Raw genomic sequence first — 23,752 nt, 5'->3', positions numbered from 1 at the left:
GTTCTGCGTGGGGCAGATTGTGGTCACGCACATGCAGCGGCTGCAGTGAAACTGGGAAAGTTTCAATGAATTCATTTTTCACCAGCAAAGGTCACGAGGTCCAGGATGGGTGTCCCACCCTGGGAGCAAAAGTCGGCTGATGGCAGCACAGCCACCATCACGGCGGTCCGAGCCACCTCAGCCCCTGCTTCCCTGGCTCAGCATGACCATGGCTATTGGCTATTCCAGAGATGGTTTCCATGAGGACTTTTTTTTTTTTTTTGGTAAAAATGTTGAACAATTCTGGTTTCGTCCCCATGTGGAGCGGGAAAAATTTTGAAATCTTGAACATTTTTGAGGGCTTAAAAACAATTTCCCACCCAGTTATAGCCACCAGTCTCATCAGGATGTGTTTGAAAACCCTCCAGCAGGAGCTGAGCAGAGCTGGTCTCAGCTGGATACCACTCTCAACGAGAAATGCCGTGGCAAAGGGTCATGTTTCTTCAGAAAAAAAAGTATCTTCAATAGCTCAGGAAGTTATTAGTGTCTGCTAACAATAAGAGCTTTGGATTGATTCAATAGATGCTCATTTTAATTGTAAAATGCCAGTAATGAGAAATGTGCCATCCAATGACTCATTTTTCCCTTGTAAAAATTATTGGACATTTTTATTAGTTTTACAAATGACAGGACCTCGTATTTCTGAGAACACTTTATACAAGCCTTGCACAAGCCCACTCTCATAAAAGCGTGTCTGTGGTGACATCCAGAGCCACAAGAAGGGGAGCGGTAGAAAGGCCCAAAGTGGTGAGGACAGCCCACAAGTGGAACTGGCAGGACCGAACCCCAAGAGGGTGGGAAGGGGTGGATACAGCACCGGAGACATGAGTCCCGGCGCTCCTTCCCAGCAGTGCCTTTCTGGAGAGGCACGGGGCAGGCAGGGGGATGGGTGCCAGCCGGCGCCCGGAGGTCTGCCCGGCGCGGAGCCCCGGCGTGGGGCAGCCGCCGCGGCGCTGAGCGGCCGCCTGGGCGGGCGATGTGCGGGGCGCAGGGAGGGCAGGAGCCAGCCCCGGCCGAGCAGAGCTGAGCCAGGTAAGCGCCGTGCCACGGCACCGGACAGAGCGGGACCACGGAAGCTCCCACGGAGCCGCAGCTTCGCACCCCGATCCGTGCCGATGTTATCTGTGCTCACACAGCCGGGCCCCGTGCGCCCTGAGCGCGGAGCTCACCTGCCCTTGGTTTGCGAGAAACACGATAAGGGGTCAAGCGCGGCCAGGGAGACGGGGGCAGGGACGCCGGGACATCCCGGAGCAGCCCGGCTGCAGGAGCAGCGCTGCTGGACTGCGGCTGGACGGGCTGGAGGGGAGCGCCGGCGTCACGTTCCTGCTGCTCCGGAGAACAGCAGAGCTGCTTTGGCCAGAGTGTGCTCTTTTAAAAAAATCCAAGCGATTTCCCATGGAGAATTAATTTGCACAAGGGGGAAAAAAGTAGTTTTAGAGAATTTGTCATTTCAGCATTTCATTTCTCCTCCCTTGCTGACATTATTTGTATTTTTGTTTACATCTCCTCGTGAGAAGTCATCTGTGACTCTGCATAGTGCACTGTGAGCTGGCATGATATGACATAATGCAAGAGCTGAGATAGCCCAACAGTTCTATTTTAGTTTGGAGGATATTTTAAACTTTATGTTATCCAGGAAATTTCTGAAATATTTGTCTTCATTCCAAGCCAGAACAAAAACAATTTTTGAAATGTTGGAAGTTCCCATGAAACAAGTAGTGAGAGCTTCCAGCTCTGCCACCGTGCATGGCAGGGCAGCTGGAGGGGAGGCCCCAGCTTTTTGTAGGAGAGTGGCAGTGGGCACTGGAGAGCAGGGAATTGGTTTCTGCATTCCAGGACATCCCAGGAGGGACCTGTGGTGACTTTACAAACCCTCTCTGGTTTGTGGGGCTCCAGTCTAGAGAGGGAGAGGCTCGGCGGGGCTGCAGACAGCAGCCACCAGTCCCAGAGCTGCGCTTGCCAAGGCTGAGCTGCTGTGGGATAGGCAGGGCTCTGTGGGGCCGCAGGAGGCCGGGGTCCACATGTCTCCGTGTCTGGGTGGAAAGTGCTATCAGGTTCCCAAAGCCTTTGCCTCTGCCTCTGTGCTGAGACACTCAATCCTCAGAGCTTTGTTTTGTGTACTCTGGGAACTGACAATTTGTAAAGACATGCTGCTGGGTTAATCCTCCATCAGCTCCTGGAGCGGAGAGCAGCTGGATCTGGCAGCTCTCTCCCTTCTCCCACTCCAGCCCACTGTAGCAGTGAGTGCCTGTAACCAGTAGCTCACAGGTTTTGACTTATACGCAAAGCAGAGCAGCAGCTTTCGCCGCCGGCAGCCGGGACCACACAGGCACCTTGTCCTCGGCCAGCGCAGGGCCCGCGGGGTGGCTACGGCGGCCGTGCCAGCGAGCCGTGCGTGCCACGCGGGTCCCGGCCGTGATGCCAGCCCTGCTGCTGAACTCAGCTCGGCTCCCTGCTGCCCTGTGTTCTGGAGGTGCTCTCAGGGAAGGCAGCTCTTCCCACAGCATGTCTTGCTGTTGCTGCGCTGCGCGAGCTGATGCGTCAGGGAAGTGGTAAAATTAAGGCTCTAAAAAAGACACTTTCCTCTTGGCATGCTGGAAATCTCAAAAAGAGGCCAGGGGTCCCTTGACCATCGCTCCATACACAGAGCTCGCCCACAGCCCAGAGGGGTCATTTGTGTTTGGGGGCCCTGGGAAACAGTGGGAGCTGGGTGTCCCGCAGACTAGTCCTGGAAAATGGGATCACCCTGCAGCCCTCGCTGGGAAGGCACCAGTGCCGTTGCTTGGCATGTGCAAGGCCTCAGATCTCTGGAAAACTCATTTTTAAGCTACTTGGGGTCTGTCAGAGCAAATGAGTTGCAGTTTCAGCAGCCACTTGCTCCTGGTTTAACCCTGGGAAAGCAACTATGTTATAAATATTTACCTGATGAGATAAACCATCAATATCCTTGAAACTTACATTAAAAAATAGTGGACTAGAGCATCTTGTGGGTTTTGCTTTTTTCCCCTGCTGATTTGTTCCACAGAAGCATGGCTTGAGTTAGGGCTTTGGCAGGGGCTTTTATCATGATTGATACAGTGGAGGATAGAAAAGAAATTTGGTTATCAGAGGATGCCAGAACTCAACTTCCTAGCATATACATTCAATAATGCAAAAATTCTCCTTTAAAGGTCTCCTTAGAACAAATCCCAGTCATCACAAAACCCATGAAGATAAATTAAATTACATTTTAATAGTGGAGAAATCATTCCTGGGCCAGGCACAGCAGTGAAAGTATGTTCTCTCTTAGGCAAAAGTAGCCTCATCTCCCATCAAAATTCTGAATGCTACCATATGAAAAACTTAATTGGAAATGAAACCCCAAAGCTCCCAAGGCACAGGCACCATGAGAGACTGCCCCACCTTCTGCTCCCCTGCCCCACAGCTGCTCTGGCCGTGTTCTTGCTTGTCCGGCCCTGTGCTGGGACTGGTGTGCCTCCTGAAAAAGCCAGGTTTGACCCATCTCTCCCTCATGCTGGTGTCCTGTAGATATTTAAAACACATGCAAATGCAGGCACGGGTGTCTGAAGTGTGTGGTGTGTGCACTTGGTGCCAGGGTGTGGCGTTCTTGGGGTGGTGATGCAGGGGGACAGGGATGATGGGCAGTAACGAGAGTTGGTGGCACAGGGTGGTGTGCGGTGATGTGAGGTGATTCAGGGTTCTGCTGTGGGGGAAAGGGATTTGTAGAAAGTTCTTAGGGTCTGACAGAAGGCCCCACAGTATAAATCTGTGTGCAAACTTTGAGATAAGAAAAGGGTGTTGTCCAACACTGCTGTGGGGTGCAGGCTGGGCCAGCCTCACCTCGAGGTCCCACATAATTAATTCATCCAAAAACTGGAAGGGGGCAAAAGGCAGAAAGAGAAAGGGCAGAGCTGCCATGGTTGTGCTGCCAGTCCCTCCCACCGAGGGAGCCTTTCACTCCTCATCCTCCCCATCCTGGCCTCCCCTTGCCCCAACTCTGGGAGCCTGACCCTTGCTCCCTGCATAGCCTCCTCCGTCCCAGCCTCATCCCGCAGTGCCAGGCTGGGCCTCTCTCTTCTCCGTGTCTGTACAATGACCAAAACCCCCGGGCAGAATTAGCTCCTTGCTCAGCGCTGCAGCCAATTAATTATATCGTTTAAGATACAATATGTAGACATTCCCCATCCGCACCAGCAAAGCTCTTGGCTCTGCTGGAAAGTTCTGCAGAACTGCTGCATGGCAGAAGGTGGCCGGGGGGCAGACATGCACCCTTGGCACGGGCATGGCAGAGTCCTAAGCTGTAATTAAAGTAATTACATGTAATTAATATGTTCTGCAAGTGGCTCAGGATACAGCAGAGCGAGTACATCACTAAGTGCTTTTGCAGTTAGGAACAAGGTTCCCCTCCACATGTTTGCTGCTGATCTGTTCAGTGATGCTCCTGGGCCAGCCTGAAGGGGTCCCTGCCCAGGGGACACATGTCCACTGTTGGTGAGGACACATGGACAGGCACTTCCACCCATTGCTGTCGTGTCAGGACAGCCCAGAGCACCAGCATCTATTCTGTGGGTAAACAGGAACCTCCAGCTCATGCCTGGGTCATTCCCAAACTACCCCAGCATCCCAAAATCACCCCAGGGTCCCAAAACCACCGCAGGTCCCTTCTGCTGCAGCCTGCTCTCCGTGGGCACAGCTGGGCCAGCAAGGAGCTTAGTGCCACTCCCAGTGGCAGCCCAGGATGTAGGACTCTGCTCTGGTTGTGGCAGGTGACCCATGGGACTCCCAGCCTGTCCCCACACAGTGATGGGGACACCACAATTACAGGCTTCCTGCACGTCCCGCCTGTGGGGTTTTGTCACACATGATGTCCCACATCTGGGACTCACCAGTTGGAGATGGCAGTGCTATTTCCATGTTGAACTGTAACTTTTTTACCCCCAGCCGTTCCAGGGCTTACAACTATTGTGTGGGGTTTTTAATGTTGCAAGACTTTATATTGGGAAAAAAGTGGTTGTGTTTTTTTGTTTTTGTTTTTTGGGTTTTTTTGGGGTTTTTTTTTGTTTTTTTGGTTTTTTTTTTGTTTTTTTCTTGTTTTTTTGGTTTTTTTTTTTGTTTTGTTTTTTTTTTTTTTTTTTTTTTTTTTTGTTTTTTTTTTTTTTTTTTTTGTTGTTGTTGTTGGGTTTTTTTTGTTTGTTTTTTTTGGTTTTTTTTTTTTTTTTTTTTTGGTTTGGTTTTTTTTTTCCCTCTATGCCTTGGGAAATGGCATCCAGCAGGAATGTTCCCAAGAGCTGATCATGGCTGAGAGAAGGATGGGCTTGAGCAGGGGCTGCATGCCCAGCTCCCATCCCTGCCCCAGTCTCCCAGGACTGGCTCACAGGGCTGTGGCTCCCTTGGGTGCTCCACCCGTGCTCCTCAGACTCTGCCCCGTGGTCCTCAGGGACATCTGCAGCAGCAGAGGCAGCAGGGAGGGAGCAGATGCCTGGGAAGGGACAAGAAGCTTACAAAGCCACTCCTGCTGCAGAGCCTCTCGGTTTCATGTCCTCCTGGCTGTGCCAGTGGCCTTTTCCACTTCCAGCTCTGGATGGAGTTTACAAGAAATGCTGGAAGACCCAGCCCTGTGATGTGTCATTATTCAAACTTCTCTTTAATAGTAACCCAAAGCAATTTATTTTTCCCAAACATCAAAGCCCCCTGAGCAATGCTGGGAGAGGCAGGGCTTCCCCCCAAACCCTGGTGGCTCCTGCACCCTCTGCCCTGCTCAGGGGGCTGGACGCCCTCCTTGGTTGTGCCAGGGACAGCGATGGTTCCAGGTGGGTCTGTGGGGCCAGGGGAGGCAGAGCTGTGGCAAGATGAGAAGGCAGATCTTCCCCCTGAAAATACAAGTGAAGTGGGTATGGATTGCCCTGCTGCAAGGGTGCTGAGCCTTTTCCGGGCTCAGCATCACATCACAGACCACGTTCAGGAGCAGGCACCAGGGGAAAAAGAATAACAATGAGAAAGAAATAGTGAGGAGATGTGAGTCTGCATCTCTCTCTCTTCTGCCGGAATTCAGAGCCACCCTCCACCCTCTGGCATGCCAGAGGCACTGAGGATGCAGGCACAGCATCTCCTCAGACCTCTGTGCTCAGGGGATCCCCCTGTTTCCCAGTGCTGCTGTCCTCCCCAGCTGTATGAGTTTTGCAGAGGGAATTTAACAGAAAAACTGCAGCAGCTCCTGCCTCTACAAACACAGCGTGCTGCTGTCCCTGCCAGCACTCCATGCTGGTTTGCCTCAAGGAATCTGTGACATCCGTCCTGCTGTGATCTATAACAATATTGGGATTAAATTAGCTTCCCTGAGCTGCAGAGAGGTCAGTGTGCAAGGCCCCTGGTTAATCCAGCAGGCCAGAGAGAACAGAAGCCTCCCTGCATTGGGAAAGGAAAACAACGGGGTCTGTTTGCAATCCGTGCAGCTAATTCAAACAGCATTCCTCAAACAACGGGGGAAAGGGCCTTCGGAGCAAATGGGAAAAGAGCATTTCCCAACATGCACATAATGCTGCTCCCCGGGGAGACGGGAAGTGTCCAGGCTCCACGGATGAGGTGCCAGGAGACATGGCAGGCCCTAGAGAAGGCTCTGAACAGCAAGACAGCCGGTGGGGTGTACAGGAGCTGCCCCCTGCCCTGGGCACAGCAAGCCCAGAGCGGGTCAGTCCTGCTGGACCCCTCCTGAGCAGCCCACGGGGCAGCGGGTGCAGGCAGGCACCAGCTGCTGCCTGCCCCACATCTGGGCTGGGATGGGGAATCTCCCTCCCCCCCCCCCCCCAGCTCTGGGGTGACAGGGTCCCGCTGTCCTGTCACCTACAAAGGGTTTCACACTGAAGGAGCTGGCGTGGCTCTGCAGCTGTGGCTCTCAGCACCAGCCTGGGATGAGGATCTGGGGACAATCCCAGATGGAGAGGCTCCCAGCAGGGGCCAGGCTGCCAGCGCCACCGCCTCTGAGCGCAGCCTGCCAGCAGCACGGACTGGATGGAAGCCCGGACTTGCTCGGGGAGCAGAGGCATGCCCGGGTGATCCTAGCAGGAAGTCAGCTCCAGATCCTCTGGCTCTCACATCTCCAGGGCAGGCGTGATGCTGGTGCCCCTGTGCCTGACCCCAGCCGGGCTGTGCAGCCCTGCCGGGAGCGCCGTTGTTGCCTTGCAGCCAGAGCAAGAGTGGAGGCAGTGGGCAGGCAGCGGCAGAGCCGTGCTCCTGAAACTCGGGCTGCTGATGTTCAGGTGTTGTTAAAAGCAATTTTCTGGGCTATCAGTCATCCTGCAGCAGAGAACCCTCAGAGCAGCAGGCCAAAAAAGACCTCGTGTCCAGTCTGGGAGTGTGACAGACAGTTCAGGACATACTCGCCTTCCTTCTACTTTCTCTGTGAGTGTCTTTCCTGCTTTTTGCTTATGCTGAGATATTATCAAAGGCTGATGAGGCACCAGGGATGAGTAATGCACCTTTTGTGACAGCTGGGAATTTGTAGGCACTAGTAGGGTTAATGTGGGTCTGAAAGAAGCTGTGGTGCTCAGTGCTGGATCTGCTTGGTGCACACCTGGGTACACCCACAGCCCCGCTGTCCTCAGCTGCACCAGGTGAGGGACATGGCTCCTGGTTGTCCCTGAAGTCCCTGGGCAGGGTCAGCCTTCCATGGAGACACCTTCCCCCTCTTCAAGAGAAGCAGAGGGTTTTGCAAAGCAGGAGCTGTAAAGGGATGAGATTGGACCAAAATATTGCAGGTTTTTAATGTAGAGGAGAAGCACGTACTTTAAGGGTGGGCTAGGGGATGTGGGGGAATTGGCACTTCCTGTGCAGAAGCAGAGTGGGGCTGTCCCCTCAGCTTTGTGCAGAGCCACTGTGCCCATGTCCCAGCCAGAGGAGCCCGGGGAACCCGCTGTGGGTGTCATGGAACCATCTGGAGCAGCTTGGCATTTTATCCTGCTAAAACAGGGAATTTCATGTCCTTTTGTACAGGAGAGAAACAACCTGTTGGGGATTAATTTAGGATCAGCCTCAAGATCCATTAGCTAAAGAAAACCTAGCTTATAAATGAGCTCCAGTCAGAGGGGAAGAAATGCGGGACTTGGTGCTGGGTTTGTTGTGCAGGGCGTTAAGGCAGGTTTTAGTGTGATTTACCATCCTCTGCAATGATACCTCTGGCACCATGTCAGCATGTCCCTTTGCCTTCAGCCAGACCCACTGCTCTGTTGGCTAGTTACTGCTGTGCTGGTAGCCCTGCTGCTGCATCTGGGTCTGGTAGCATTGCCAGTACAGAGCTCTGACTTTGGGGTTTATTGCTCAGTTGGAAACTTGATCTGCAGCTGTCAGCAGAGGCTGCACCACTCCAGTATCAGAAAGGAGGTTTGGCTGTGCAATGTGCATGAAATACACATCTTGGGTTCACCAGATTTTTTACTCACACAGTCAATGGAGTAACGTTGTCCCTGACAACATTTGATGGCACTTGAGAATTTCCTAGACTAGAAAGTAAAAAAAAGCTCTAAATATAAATAGAAAAATGTCTTAGATATGGAGACTTGCAGCAGTGACTGCTCAGCATCTGCCAACAGGCAGCACACATTCACCATAATCCTGTGAGACAGCAAAGATCTCAGAGACATCACTTACAAATAGGAAACGAGGGACATTTAACGAGGTGCCAAGGAAAGTTCAGGATGAATAAAACTTCCATGTACATGAGCACCAACACACACAGCACAAAGGAAAAGCTGCAGAAAGGGTGAGTTTTCCCTCTTGCCTGTGTTTGGGTTATTTTGCAGCTCTGTGTTCACAGCTGCCCCCACACAAGCGCTGTGTGAGGCAGGTGTGTGAGGAATTCATGAGGCTCTCAGAATCTCTGTGTCTGGGGCTGCTCGGTACCATGTTCTGTATCCATACCCTTGCCCTCCTCTCCCTCAGGGCTGTCGGGTTCATACCAAGTCCCACTGAGCACTCCAGGGCTGATGCCAGCAGCTGTCAGGGACACTCAGGGACCTCCCTTCAATGGGGGCTCGTGGCCAGCAGAGTGCTGAAGTGGACCCAGGAGGGATTCAGGAGCCACCACAGGGCTCATCACATTGTTTGAAATAGTCTGTACCCTCAGGCTTCCAGCTCAGAGCCCTCCCCGGGTGGGACAGCCCCACTCTGCTTCTGCTCAAGTCCTCCCCGGGAGACTGCCAGGGTCATGCCGAGGGGCTGCCTGGCAGCTTGTCACACACCCCAGGGACAACTCTGCAGGGCACCAGGGCTCTGGGCTGAGCCCCATGGCCCTGAGCATCACATCAGCTCTGCGAGAACCAGGGACGAGGGTCACTCATGGCTGCTGGCCCTCGGGAGCCTGGTGGCCACCAGCTCCTCTGTATGGCTTATACAGGAGCACTGGCCAGGGTCCAGCAGGGCTCCTGGGAACACCTGGCTGCCACTTGAGTCCCGGTGCAGGATCTGCTCACACCACCAGGCATGGTGGGGCTCAGGGAAGGTGCCTGAGCACTGATGTCCCCTGTTCCCCTGCACAGAGTGGGCTCTGCCACGTGTCCAGCCTGGAGTGCAGGTGGAGGAGGGACAGGGAGCTGACAGCACAGGGGGGAGAGCTCCCAGGCTGCTCAGGTGTGCTGGAGGGCAGGAGTCCCAGGCAGTCCCCCGCAGCCATGCTGCTCTCCTGAGCAGGAGTGTTTCCTCCTGCTGCACAGCCAGCAGTGGAAAACCAGCCAGGCTCTGAGCTCTTTGCCTTCATGCCTTCCCCCCTCCAGAGGATAATAAGCTGCTTTTAATATCTGACATGTTTATTAACAGATGCAGTTGTGACAGCTGATGACTTCATATGCCACTTACCACTAAAATGTTAGTAATAACTCGGAATTAACTGTCATAAATAAAAAAGACTACAAAGACAACTCGATGGTGTGTCACTCTGCAGTAATTTACTGAGACCCTGTTGGCTCTAGATGCGAGGCTGGAAGGTCCTTTGTGGAGCTCCAGTCCGGGTTTTGCAACAGTCACAATATTTTGGCTGGATATTGTCTTAGGAGGTGGTACTAGTGGGGTGGAATTCCCTCATGCAGGAGTTTGCACTGGATGCCTTTACAAAGCTGGATACTCTGGTAATAATAATAATAAAAAGCCCCTACCCAGTGGATGGGGATGGAGTCTACGGATTGAGACCAGGATTTATGAATGTGCAAATTGCTCTGATATGATCACATACTTTCTGCTTTGCATACGCAGGGAGCAGCGTGGGCTGATGGAGTAGGAACTAGCCTGAGTGATCTTTACGAGCTGAGATCCTGCACATTGCAGAAGGGTTTGTTTCTCTGAGCAAAACCTGGGACCCCGTTAGAAACCTGCTTTAAAAAAACGAGTGACCAAAATATCCAAACGCACCAGACTTCTCCATGAACTCGCCATGAATATATTTTTCAATTTTTTTGACAGAAACGTGTGTGTAACTTTCTCTGGAGCATCTGAGGAATTTTGTAGTTGTTCTTATAGTATTTTAAATCTGAGAACTCAGTAGAGTCTTTTCCGCAGTGATGGGGGAGTGACAAGTTGAAGGTAAGGGCTTCAGCATGCATGTTTGTGCTTTTGCAATGTAGGCTGCTAATGAAGAACGCGAGCCGTGTCAGCATCCGACTGCGGTTTGCCTTGTGCGACGTGGATAATGAGTTCAGACAATGCGAGCAGCGTGGAATCACAGCACGATCTGTGGGATCCCCGTCCTCCCTCCCCCTCCCCCGAGGTGCGTGGGGCTTGCAGGGGAGCTGGGCTGCTCTGTGTGTCCCCTGGCACCGTGTTGCCATCCTGGGCTGGGGAAGGGGGCAGAGAGAGCTGGCGGGGATATTGATCAGCTGGCTGGAGCTCCTTGCTGATCCTGGACCAGCTGCAGGGTCCTGCGGGTGGCCGTGCCCTCTGCCGTCCCTCTGCGCCCAGGCACGGGGGCAATGGGAGCACAGGCAGTGAATTTGCTGCTGTCTCAGCCCTGCTGTGGCTGCACCTAAGGCAAGGCTCCTGCCACACACCCATGGGGGCACGGCAGGCGCCCGGAGAGCGCGGGGTAAGTACGGGCTCTGCGGAGTGTGGAATGGGGGATCCGTGGGGAAATGGTTCATGGGGATTATGGCAGTAATTAGATGTGGTGTGAGCAGCTGGTGCTGTTGTGCAGGGGAAGGGATGCTGGATCCAGTGAGGGGTCAGTGAGGGCTCCCACAGCCAGGCTGGGACACAGCTCCCCAGGCACAGCGTGGCTCAAGGTGGCTTCAGCCTCGGTGGTGATGGACATGGCTGGAGGTGACTGGGGCTTGGTCACCCCTGGGCTGCTGGAGTATTTTATAGGCTCAGGCATGTGTGTTCTCTTGAACGGCCCTGGGTACCGAGGAGGGGCGCTCAGGTGATGTGGTTTGGGTTTAAAGAGGCACCTTACAGTGAAAGGCATTAAAATAAGGTAATACTGGCAGAAGAAAATGCCAAGGCATGCATGCAGCCTCCACTCTGCTGCACAGGGGTCAGCAGGTACCCACACAAAAAAATCCTGTCACATGAAGGTCTGTGAACTTGGGGCAGTGCTTACAGTGCTGTTTGGGGTGGCCAGGTCTGTGCTGAGATCTCCCAGGGACTGGGCACTTGCAGTGAAACCTCTGCCTGGAGGGTTCTCCATTTGGAGTGATTTTGTCTGAACTCTGCTGGTGACCCCGGAGCGGGTGAACTCCTGACTCCATCCACTCACCCCGCTGTACGGCCAGGACTGTGCAGGCTGGGTGGGAGGATGGCAGCAGCACCGCGGGCCTGGGAATGCCAGTGCTGCAACATGCCTGGAAACCACCCTGGAAAAAAGGCTCGTTTCAGCTGGATCAGCTCCCTGGCCCCTGCACGGCTGCTGCGAGAGCAGCAGCACCACCCTGAGGGACGCGGCAGGGAGGAGCCGGGTGCAGGCACCCGCTCTGGAAATGCAGGGCAGTGATGCCCTGAGCACAGGCAAAGCTCTGGAGGTGCAGGGCAGTGATGCCCTGAGCACAGCCTGTGCTGTGCCACTGTGTGCAGGCAGCAGCTGAGCCAAGCAAAACCCCACGTTTCCATCAGCCAAGCCAGATGTGAGCTGGCACAGCTCTTCCTGGACTATGAGGCTGGGACTGTGGTGAACAACAGAGCCAAGGGCCAGGTCAACCCTCCTGGCCTATGGGGACAGCCCTGGAGGGGGGGCAGAGGTGACCGTGCAGCTGAGACAGGTGGCACTGGCAGCAGAGACATTTCCCCGTGTGGTGTGAGGGTGACCTGTCATCTTGCTGAGGATGGAGGTGCCTGCCTAATTTGCCTGGCAAATACCGACAGGTTTCCTGTCATCCCCACCACCAACCTCCTCCAGGAAGATCCTCTGGGGCTGCAGCTTCCTCTCGTGTTCAGGGGCAGTGGGGCGGTGTGGGCTGGCTGCAGGAATGTTCATGGCAAACCACCCTGAGCACTGCCAGGCCTGCAGAGCTCAGAACTTGCTCCCCCTGTCCTAGTGCTGCAGGGGGCTGTCATCCCACAAAAAGGCAGACTTTGGGATGGGCTCAGTCCAGGCTGGCAGCAGCAACTGGTCTGGAGGACACCCTGGCTGCCTGCTCGCTCCCTCCTGCTCTGTCCTGCCACATGCTCAGAGCTGAGGCTGTGGGTTATTTTTCCCAGTTTGTTTTCCTCTGCTGCTGGAGTTGGTGCTACTCCTGGCTCTGCAGGGCTCAAGTTTCCCACACAGTGATGTCTGGGAGAGCCAGAGCACCAGGGAATCCCTTCAGGAAGCTCCTCTTGGCAGATGGTTCCTGTGCACATGGCCATTAGAAAGCCCCAGGTGCTGCCCTGGGGGCTTTGCCCTGGGCTTTGCCCTGGGCTTCAGGCTTTGGCAGCTCAGCACAGAAGCTCATGGCTCATCGGGTCCCCGTGAGCCTGGAAATTTGTGTTTGCAAAGCTGGCAGGCAGGGTCTGTGGTGGAAGGAGCTGTGAGCCCTTGTTTGCATGCATTTCCAGAGAAATAAGAGGGGAATTGGGTATTGAGCTGAATGTGTGCACTTGTTGTAGGATCAGCACCCCTGACTGTGCTTCTGGGTCTGTGTCAGACCCCCCTGCTCCCACCTCCAGGGCTATACCTGAAATGATGTGTGTCCATGCCCACCTCCTGGGGCACCTGCTGACGATGTACCTGCTCAGCAATGGGCCTTTAGGGAGCCTTTTTGGGGGAAGAGCCAGGTTTTCAGTGCCCTGTTCTGTGCTACCCCGAATTGGGCTGCTCTGTTTCCTGGTCTGAAATTTGGGTGTGCTGTTCTTGTGAGTTACTGATCTGTAGGAAGCTGAAACCCACCTGAGCTGTACCTAACAGACACAGGTTTGCTGCTCCCACGACTGCAGTCAGATCCTGTGCCTGCCAGGATGATTCCAGTGCAGCTCCAGATGCTGCTCTGGTTCTGTGGAGAAGCAGCAGGCACAGGTCCTGCAGCCTGCCTCCGGGCTCTTCTGCCTCATCCTCCTTTCCCAGAGCAGCGTGCTGCCTCTGCGCTGGCATGAGGGGCATGGGAATCCCCCCGTAAAACATTTCCTGATGTTTTACAGTGCTGAGGGAGGGAGGCCTGTGGCACTACACATCACAGCGTTTCTTGGAGCAACTGCTCTGGGGGCACTGAGCTGGGGCTGAGGTGCTGCTGAGCCCGGAGCAGCTCCCACTGCCAGGGCAGGGCAGAGGGATGGCCATGAGCAGCAGCCTCTCTTCAATGTGCTCCCCACCAGCGGGTCACAGCACGGGGAATGCAGTGCAGGAGCTAGTGGAAGGAGTCAGACCTCAACAATGCTGTGGATAGCTCTGCTGCCAGATTGGGCTTTTATTATTTTATTTTTTCAGTGAAGTTTATGGGTTGGGGATTTTGCAGAACTTGGCGCTGGGATCTAATATCAAATGAAGACCTTCTGGTTCGGAAATTTGACTTAATGCAGCTGTCTTTTATTGCTTCAAGGATTAAGCAGAACAAAGTGGCTCTGCCTGTGCATGTGCAGAGATGTATGCCAGAGGCACGTGAGACACCCTGTGGCAGCTGTGATGGCCGAGCCAAGCCTGGTGGGACCTTCCACTGCGGAGGGTTTCACAGCGCTGCTCCTGGAGCATCAGCCCTGCTGACAGGAAAGCAGCCCTCGGGAACACAGCAGCAGAGAGGGACTTTCCCAAAGAGAATGAGGGCCCAAACCTGCTCCCTCAGCCCTTCCCTCCCATGGCAGGGCTGGTGGAGCAGGCAGGGAGCTCTGCCATGGGGTCACCAACGCAGGGAATAGGGTGCAGGCAGAGCAGGCAGCGGGCTCAGGGAGGAGCAGCAGTGTGGGCACAGCCCTGTGTGCCTGTGGAACAGGGACAAGGGATAACCAGGTGTTTGAGGGGCCTGTTGAAAGCCCCTCAAAGGCTGGGGAATGAGCCAGCAGCGTGGAGCTGCTGCTACCACCCACAATCTTCCAGAGCTGGTCTTTGGGAGGCCTCGGGGTGGTGTGTCCCGGGTGCTGTCCCCTTGTGCGGGGCTGGGAGACGTGGCACCAAAGAAACCCTGCAAAACCATGACTCCTCCTGCAGGAAGCCACTTTGTGCATATTCACACAGAGGAAATTCAAATTTTCTATCCAGCTCCAGGACCTGGAAACCCAAATTGCCACCTCACAGCTGGGCTATTGGCAGCGACCCGGCAGTTCTCAGGGGTTCATTCCTACTGCTGTTGTAACCAGGTCTGTCCAGCCTCCAGCATCTGGTCCTTCTCTCCAAGGCTCAGTAAACCTTTGGAGAGCCTGTTTACATTTGGGGTCCCTGGTACATTCAGCAAGAGGCAATATATCAGCAATTTAGTTATTGTGGATTAGGTCTCAAATATCCTGGGGATATAATGTTGGTCTTTCTCACCTTGTGTAGGAGGACTAATGGCAAATTATCTGGATGGTTTACATTTTCTGGTTTGTATTGGAGCTCCCAAGGACCAATTTATCCTGATTGAATTGCAAACAAGGCTTAGTGCCATCTCAGATTCAGGGGCCAGGTCTCTCCATAAATGAATTCAGAACAATTCAGGTTACCCCAAATTCTTCCTGTAGATTGGATAATGGCATAAATCCTGCGAATGTTTAGACTGGAAATTATTTGTAGCAACCTGAGCTTGACTGATGGCTGCAGTAACAGAAAGAATCATAACTCATGTCCTGGGTGACACCCTCGTGTCGAGGGTGGGAAGAGCTGGCAGTCCAGCCAGACGGCTCACCACAGACCCCCAGGTGCTCGTGGGGGGATTTGGAGACCTGTGGATCATGTGTGACCTGCCAAGACACTGACTCTGCAGCACCTAGAATGCCAGTGGTCTTTCTGTGCTGAGGCAGCAGCTGCAGCCAAGCCCAGGCTCTCTTTGGGCTAGAAAGCGAGGAAACAAGTAGGGAAAAGTGTGTGCTCGCTTGGTTTGTGCTGCGGTCTCAAGGTTTCCCATGGCACTTCCCCGCCCCAGCCCAGAAATGGGGTCTGCGGTGCTGGCACGAGCTTCGCGCTGGCTCTTGGCACACCGGGGCTGTGTTTGCTCCCTGCGGACATCCATCCCTGCTGCTGCCCCCAAGCCGGGGGACTGTGCCCAAACTGTGAGTGTTGTGTAAACACGGCGTGTGCTTTCTGTGAACGCGCTTCACCCGCAAAGCCGCCATAATTAAAAAGCGGGGGCGGCCGAAGCGGGCGGCGGCTCCGCGGTCCCTCCAGAGCCGCTCGGGAGAGTTTGGGCTGTGCTGCACTGACGGCATCCCCAGTGTCCTGTGGGTATGGCCGGACTGTCCCACACCACCTGTCCGGAGGGACCCTGCTGCCCCCAGGCGCCGTGCCCAGGTCCCCGCACAAGTGCAGAGGAGCCGAGGGGATCCCCCTCTGCACAGCTCCGTAAATACTCCCAACAGCCCGGCTTAAGCACTTGACAATGTTTATAAAGCAGCTTGCAGCAAACAGGCTTGGAAGTGCAGAACAAGTTGGTGTTTACACAAGTGACTAATTATTTATTTGAAAATCCTGCGGAGGAGCCGTGTGCTGTAACGACAAGCACATGGGGAGCGCTGGGCTCCTGCCCCGGCAGTCGCAGCAGGGACACGGTGAAAAGTTCAGAACCACCAGGGCAGGGGGACAGTGGCGATGGCCCCACAGCGCCCGGTGGCTGTCAGGTGAGCCGGTGCCACCGGGAGTGTTCGTGCCATGGGTTGCCACAAAGCTCAATACCCGGGTCTCAGTAGCCCATGCCTGCTGCTGGGATAACCCCCTCCCTCCAGGTGCTCTGCTGTGTGGCCATAACCTGCCCTACGTGGGCTGGAACAGGGGGGCTGTTGGGCCAGTGGCCCTTCAGCAGGTCCCCCACCCAGAGTGGGCCAGGGAGGGGACTGGCCCCTGGGCCGAGGCCCAGGCTGAGGCTGGGCTCACTTCCAGCACTGTCGCCACCAGTTGTTTGGGGCATTGGTGATTGCGCAGTTATTATAAAGGGATTAAAACAATTTTCTGTTTCATTTGACTTCACAGAGCAAATGTTGTCGCCTTTATTCCAGCACAATGTCTGCCATTGGCAGGGCTTTGCCCTGCCAGCTGCAGAGAGGAGTGGGGCCCGGCTTGGCAGTGCCAGATCTCTTGGTGCAGCATGGAACTTGCCCTTCCTTCACACCGGGCACGGGGAAAACCACTTGAAAACTACAGGGAAAATGCCCTGTCAGGAGCCAGCTGGAGCAAGGGTTTGGGCACTCTCAGGAAAGGATGGTACATGCGGAGTCCTGGCTGCTGGCTGGCAGCTGGGCTTCCCTTCTCTCTGCCAAAGTTCATGCAGAGCCATTGGTTTGCTGCCCAGCCTGTCCTGTTGGTGTTGCCATCTCATCACTCTGTCCTGCCATGCACATTGGGCTTGGTGAGGGCAGCACGGCACTCACAGCCGGGCTCACTGCCCTACGCTGGGCTCTCTGCCCCACACTGGGCTCACTGCCCCTCGTTGGGTTCTCTGCTCCATGCCAGGCTCGCTGCTCCTCACTGGGCTCTCTCTGCCCCACTCCAGGCTGTTTCTGCCCCATGCCAGGCTCTCTGCCCCCCGCCAGGCTGTCGGCCCCTGGCCGGACTGTCTCTGCTGGTGAGCCCGGGGCAGAGCAGCTCCCGCGCTCAGCCCAGTGCAGGCAGCGCTGACCCTGCCCTGTGCTTCAGGGAACGGTAGATGGGAGGTTTGGAAATTCCCTCAGAGCAGAAACGCAGCATTTTGGGCAGCTCGCAGAGGATCCCACCCCGTCCCCAGACAGCCCCAGCCCTGGCTGGGGACTGCAGGCTCGCTCTCTGCTGGCCTTGACTACCAGCCCCAGAGTTGCCCACTTGATGGGAAACATCTTGTGTGCCTGGCACCCGCAGCAGCCATCCGCTGCTTGAGGAGGGCAGCCCAGGGGTCTGGCTCTATTTTAAACAAGTTCCAGCTATAACTACTGTTTGCAGCACTGGCAGATGGCAAAGATGTGCTGAGCATTCTGGCAGGTGCTGATTATTAGCAACAGGGACTTACGGATGAGGCTGGAGCACACTTCTCCCCACACCACTCTGGGTGCTGCTATCTGCCAGCACCCCCAGTGCACCCCACAACACCCATGCTCACCCCCAGCCATTGTGGGAGCGATGCTGTCTGTCAAGTTAACCTGTTCTCCTCTTCTTTTGCAGTTCCTGCCAGCGTCCCTGGAAACTGCGAGCAGCCAACATCCACTGCCAAGCCCCCGAAGGGACTAGGGCCGAGCTCCTGCACTCCTGACAGGGATGAAGGTAGAGCCATGTTACCTGCTACCTAAGCTGCCTGGTGCTGATGTAGCTTGTGGATATGGTCCCAGACCTGGCTCTGTGCACAGACTCTCAGCTCTGATCCCACCCGAGAGGATTTAGTGGCAGCAGAGACCCCAGCTGTGGAGCACGCTCCCCCAACCACCCCAGGACGGAGGGGCTGCAGCGCTGGAGAGTTACTATGCAGCTTGGACTGCTTGTGGTGGTGTTTTTTCTAAGCTCCATGGATCTAACAGGCAGCAGCAAAGTGGTGAAGGGCAAGAGGCAAAGACGAAGTATGTATGAAATGCTTTTCTTTACTTCCTCCCATGATGCCATGAAGGTCATGCTGGTGTGAATGTGTTTACAGCAGGGCCTGTGGTGCCCCAAGAGCCCGTAGAGATCCCCCAGTCCCACTCCCCATGTCCCCTGACCTGCCACAGCTCCGAGCTGGGGCGTTCCCTGAGGTCACGGGGGGGTCAGTTATGCCTCCAGCCCAGAGGGTCCCTGGTGGGGCTTGTGCAGGGCAGCCAGGCAGAATTGGCACAAGAGCAGCCAGAGGCGTTTGCCCTCCTTTATGTAAGCTCATGTTAGAACTGTTTTGCATTAAAACTGTTTTAAATTAAATTATATAAAATTGATTTTATATTAAAACTGTGACTGCTGAGCCCTGGGAGAACAAGGAAAACCTGACGTCATGGCTAATGCTATAAAGGGCAATTTCCAGTGAGAGCCCAGTTTATACCTTTGCCATGATGCAGAGCTTGGCACCAGAGCCCAGCGCTGTGGGAGGGATGGGGCTGGATCCCCGGAGGTCTCTGTGTAGAGACAGGGCCCATAGTGCCAGGGGGGTCCCAATCCAGACCAGGGAACCCTCCTGGCAGCTGGGGGCTGAGGACCCCCCTGCCTTCCGTTTCTCTTCCTAAGGCCTAAGCAGCCCCCATAGCCACAGGCCTGGCAAAGGGGCTGGGGCAGGTAGTGGGGGCTGCCAGGCTCTTGGGTCATGGTGGGGGGACTGGGCAGCTCTCTCACCTCCAGTCCTGACACTTGAACACTGCTGCTCTGTGCTTGCTTTTGAAGTGTAGTAAACATGGTATTTAAAAGAATACATCTTTTAAATACACAGCTTTTCTATAAACAAGGACATGGCTTGCATAATAAACTAATAAAAATAACCTGCATTCTAGTCTGCAAAGAATGTGATTGGTTTCAAAACAAGAAGCATTTTATATGATAATTAAAAGCAGAAAACTCTCAAGACAAGGGATTGAGTATTTTTCTTGGACTGAATGTAGGCGCTGAGAACACATCTCTATTTTGGGGGCAGTGACACCTCCCGACTGCCAGAGAGAATTTAACATAGGCAGGGTCAGAGTGAGACCCAGCCTGGGACGCAGCATGGACAGAATTAATGGAACAGTTTTGCTCCAGGGCCATGTGCTCTGCTCCCTGCTGCTCCTTGGCATGGAGGCACTGCAGGGGAGGCAGCAGGAGGTGCTGGACCCCTGGGCTCATGCCCGTGGTTAGTGTCTGCCCCACATGGGCAGCAGGGCTGGCGTGGGCAGTGCTGGGGCCCTGGGCACAGCTGGTGGCTGTTTCAGGGTCCTGCTCCTCAGCATGGCCGCTGTTGTGACTCTCGTGCCCGTGCTTGGCACAGCTATGGCTCCTGTGGCCACTGGGGATGAGACCAGAGCAGTGCTGTGAGTGTGCCAGTGCTGCAGGACCCTTGCTGTGCTCAGGTGCTGCCCTTCCTGCCAGTGGTGCCAGTGGTTTGGGGTCACAGCTGGTGCCTGTTGAGCCCGGCACTAACCACTGCCTCTCTCCTGCTCTTCCAGTCAGCACTGAGCTGAGTCAGGGCTGTGCCAGAGGCTGTGACCTGTGCTCTGAGTTCAATGGGTGCCTGAGGTGTTCCCCCAAACTCTTCATCCTTCTGGAGCGGAATGACATCCGACAAATTGGGATTTGCCTGCCTTCTTGTCCACTGGGATACTTTGGCCTTCGCAACACGGACATGAACAAGTGCATCAGTGAGTGTGGGGCTGGAGGGAAGGGGTGTGGGCAGGTGGCAGTGCTCTGCAGGGCAGCACCGGCCGCTGCTCAGGTGCAGGAGGTGCTGTGGCTCTGTGGAAGGGGTGAGGCAGGGCTAAGCCTGAGAAGAGCCCTGCTCAGCACTGCACAGGCATGCTGTGGATGTGGGATCTTGCAGGACCTCTGGGCAGTTTTGTTGTATGGGTTGCCAGACTGGCAACCTTTGGGAAGAGGGAAATCCTTTCAGGCAGTTGGTGCCTCTTTTCCTGCTCTACTGCTCACCGGACTCAGGCGGCTCTGAGTGAAATCCCTGACTTGCATCTTGTAGCCAGAGCACCAGGAAACCTGTGATCACTCCCCTGGCAGGTCCATGCACAGCACCCTCACAGCCAGCTTTCTATCTAGCTCCCTTTCCATGCAGCCTGTCCTGTAGCTGCAGCTGGAGCTGTATCCCTTGCCCTGTCCCCTTTGGCTGACTGATGCTCAGCTGAACACCAGCCCAAAACCTTCCCACCCTGCCTGATTCTGTCCTGGCAGTGGCTGCTGCTGGCTGGTTGTGAGAGCTGCAGCACAGGGCTGTCCTGCACAGGGAATGGTACAAAGAAAACTCACTTCTGAGGGGCACAGCCAGGCCTGGCAGGATGCTCAGAGACCTCTGGGTTGGCAGTGTGGAGCCTCTTGAGTCTTCTGTTCTCATTGGACTACATGATGGCTTTGTTGATTTTTTTTTTTTTTTTTCCCCAGAATGCAAAATTGAGAACTGTGAGTCCTGTTTCAGTCGAAACTTTTGCACAAAATGTAAGGAAGGTTTGTATTTGCACAAAGGGAGATGTTACGTCACATGCCCCGAAGGCTACACTGCTGCCAATGGCACCATGGAGTGCAGCAGTCCTGGTAAGCAGCCCTGCACTCGGCACATCTGCTCATGGGTACTGCTGCAGGGGGGTTTAGGTGATGAACTGAACCCCTCATGGCACCCGTGCCAAGCCCTTCGTGGGGCAGAGCCATCTGGGAACCAGCCTGGATGGGGAGCAGCCCCTGGTGTTTGTGAACTGTGACCCAGGGTTGGTGTGGTGTGGCAAGGAAGGGGTACTCAGGGACTTAGGAACCTGCTGGGGAAACACAGACTCCCTGGCAGTCTAAGGTGGGGGAGAGATGCAGTGGTGGGCTCTGGGATGGCCTGGGCTGGCAAGCCAGGAATGGGAGTTACAGCTGGGCTCTCTTGTTATCTGGCAGCACAATGTGAAATGAGTGAGTGGGGGCCCTGGGGGCCCTGCTCCAAGAAAAGGAAGCTCTGTGGCTTCAAGAAGGGCAATGAAGACCGAACACGGAGGATTCTGCAGGCTCCCTCTGGGGACGTGTCTCTGTGTCCTGCAACCACGGAGGTGCGGCGGTGCACGGTGCAGAAGAACCAGTGCCCCGAAGGTGAGCAGATCCACCCCCACCATCCCTCCCCACACCCCACTGAGCTCTGGCACAAGTAGTCAGCCAATTGTCCAGTGTCGCAAATGTGCTGTGCTGCTCCTGACTCCTCTGAAGTGCAGGGGATACGGATGTGATGGCACCTGGAAGAGCTGTAGGTGGAAGGGGCACAGCCCCCAGGGGGGTGATCTTTGGCACAGCTTGCCATGTGTGCCACAGGTTTCAGCTGTTTCACAGAATTCACAGAATGGCAAGGTTGGAAGAGACCTTCAAGAGCACTGAGTCCAACCCATGCCAAAAACCGCCCTCATTTTAGTTTCTTCCCTGGCCAGAGAGCAGCCAGGGGTGCATGCCTGTGTGCTGCCATGATGGGAGCTCTTTACCAGAATAGGTCTGTTTTTCCCAGGAATTAGAGTGTCTTCAGGATAGAATGGTCGTTTGGTTATCTTGTTACAGAGTGTTCAAGGATTGCAGCTGTGCTGAGTGTTCTGAGGGGAAAGGGTTCTGAGCAGTGACTAAATGCACAGGAATTAACCAGGGGGGCAGTGCGAAGGGGACAGGGCCGATCTATTCCCCCTTGCCTCGCTCCACCTCACGCTGCCCCTTTGCCTTACTGCAGGGAAAAGGAAGAAAAAGGAAGAGCAAGGAAAGCAAGATAATGGGAATAGAAATCGGAAAGACACCAAAGACACTAAGTCTGGCACCAAGAAGAGGAAGAACAAACAGAGAGGGGCCACGGTGCCCGCGACGCCTGCTAGCCCTGCCCAGTAGCTGGCCAGTGCGTCACCGATGGCAAGACTCCATTGCTGCTATGTATATGAAAGCTTTATTGAACAGAGCACTGCTACACCATGTACACATGTCCAGAGACTGACATATACTCCAGACTGACCCACAGACTGACAGAGGCCACACACACAGTACTGAAGGAGGCTGCACACGCACCCCGCCCAGGACTGTGGAAGAATGCTGCTGAGGAGTGGGAGCACACATGGAGGCAAAGCCCACAGCCCCAGGGCTCCGTGGGGACACTGCAGGGAGGAGAGGTGGAGCATAAGCCAGTGAAGGACCCAGACATGGGATTGATTTCATGATTGAAAGCCTCAAATGGAGCCCAAGCACATAGCCCCAGCACAGCCCCACTCAGCCAGAGGATGAGACTGAACCCACATGACCACTCTCCCTGACCTGGGACCCAGACACACACAGCAGTGGCCTCTTTCTCTTCCCTCTCCCCTTATTTTGTGTTTTAAGCTGTATGACTTTATCATTGCGAATACTTGTTTGTGGTAAGAGGTCAGTGGTATCTGCCCTGAATCTGCTTCAAAAAATATTTCAAATTAAAAAAAAAAAACCAAAAAAACCCACCCAAAATCAAAATGACAACCAGCTTCCTGAGTGTGTGGTTCATACCTTGGCCCCTATGGAGGCTGGTGTCCCACAGGACAGAGACTCACTTGTGGAAGGGAAACTCACCAAAGCTTTAAGAAAATTCCAGGAAATGCCAGCTGCACTGCAGCCACAAATCAGCCATCCTGCGAAAGGGACCCCAGCTGCACCCCGCTGAGCCCCAAGGAATTCCCCACTGAAGGATCCACTTAACACACAGCAGACTGAGAAAATGAGAGGTTACAGCAAACCACAGGTTGCTGAAACGTTGTAACTCTGCTCGGACAGTCCCAGCTGTGGCACAATCCCGGGCTGGGGACAGCTGGTGCCTGCCACCACCCTGGCGTGTGGCAGGAGGGAGACAGGCGGGAGAGGGAAGGCACAGCTCAGGTCCTGCAGAAGAGAAACAAATTTTTGAATTGGATAGAAACTACCTGTCTGCATCCCACTGGATGAAATTCCCTGGATTCTCCTGCTCTGCGAGAGCTGACACCTGAGCAGAAGAACTGGGACAAGGACTGTGCAAGACAGACCTGGCAAGCCCTGCGTGGGTTTGCTGCCTGCTCTGCTCAGGGCAGTGTCACAGGGTGGCTCCCACCCACTGCCCTGCGGTTTTAAAATGTGATTTCTCTGTATAAATACGTAGAGACACATTTCATTTCTCGAGAGTTCAGCAGAAGCTCTCTGGTCCCGAGGGATGGTGCTATGGCTCACAGGGTGGGTCAGGGACGTGCTGCTGGAGGTCCAACTCCCCTGGCAGGGCAAAGGGCAGGAGAAACCTCACCCCAGACTAACCCTGGTGAATCCAAGCTTCGCTGTACTCGCTTCCATACCACCACCCTCTGCTCTGTGGTTTTGGAGGGCAGAGTGAGCCAACAGGTGTGCAGGAGAGATCTTCCTGTCCCTCCGAGGGTCACCTGCCCACACCCACAGCCCTGGTTCTCTCCTGTGGCTCACGGTGACCACCAAGGACTCAGCTCTGGCACAGGACACCCCAGCTCCTTTCACCCAGCTGCCCCAGGGCTGCCTTGGCTCGGGGCAGGGTGTGGAGGCTGCACAGTTGTTTGGGCTCCAGAGCTGTAC

At 54.8% G+C, this 23,752-nt stretch overlaps 1 protein-coding gene across 2 annotated transcripts; it reads left to right on the top strand.

The window, feature by feature from the left end:
- The first annotated feature begins 863 nt into the window (after window positions 1–863).
- RSPO1 (R-spondin 1) lies at window positions 864–22,100 on the top strand. 2 transcript variants are annotated; one of them, XM_053998770.1, is made up of 6 exons: window positions 864–1,071; window positions 17,738–17,836; window positions 19,666–19,857; window positions 20,603–20,752; window positions 21,095–21,283; window positions 21,900–22,100. In XM_053998770.1, the coding sequence occupies exons 1-6, from the start codon at window positions 864–866 to the stop codon at window positions 22,049–22,051; spliced, it is 990 nt and encodes a 329-aa protein (XP_053854745.1). In that variant the 3' UTR covers window positions 22,052–22,100. The 2 variants fall into 2 exon arrangements, with proteins under 2 accessions (XP_053854745.1, XP_053854746.1); XM_053998771.1 differs by lacking the exons at window positions 864–1,071; window positions 17,738–17,836 and adding an exon at window positions 18,033–18,126.
- Window positions 22,101–23,752: the final 1,652 nt, after the last annotated feature.

The sequence above is a fragment of the Vidua macroura genome, chromosome 25 (assembly GCF_024509145.1).
Source record: "Vidua macroura isolate BioBank_ID:100142 chromosome 25, ASM2450914v1, whole genome shotgun sequence".
Lineage (NCBI taxonomy): Eukaryota > Metazoa > Chordata > Aves > Passeriformes > Viduidae > Vidua > Vidua macroura.
This window is presented reverse-complemented; position numbering and strand designations above follow the sequence as displayed.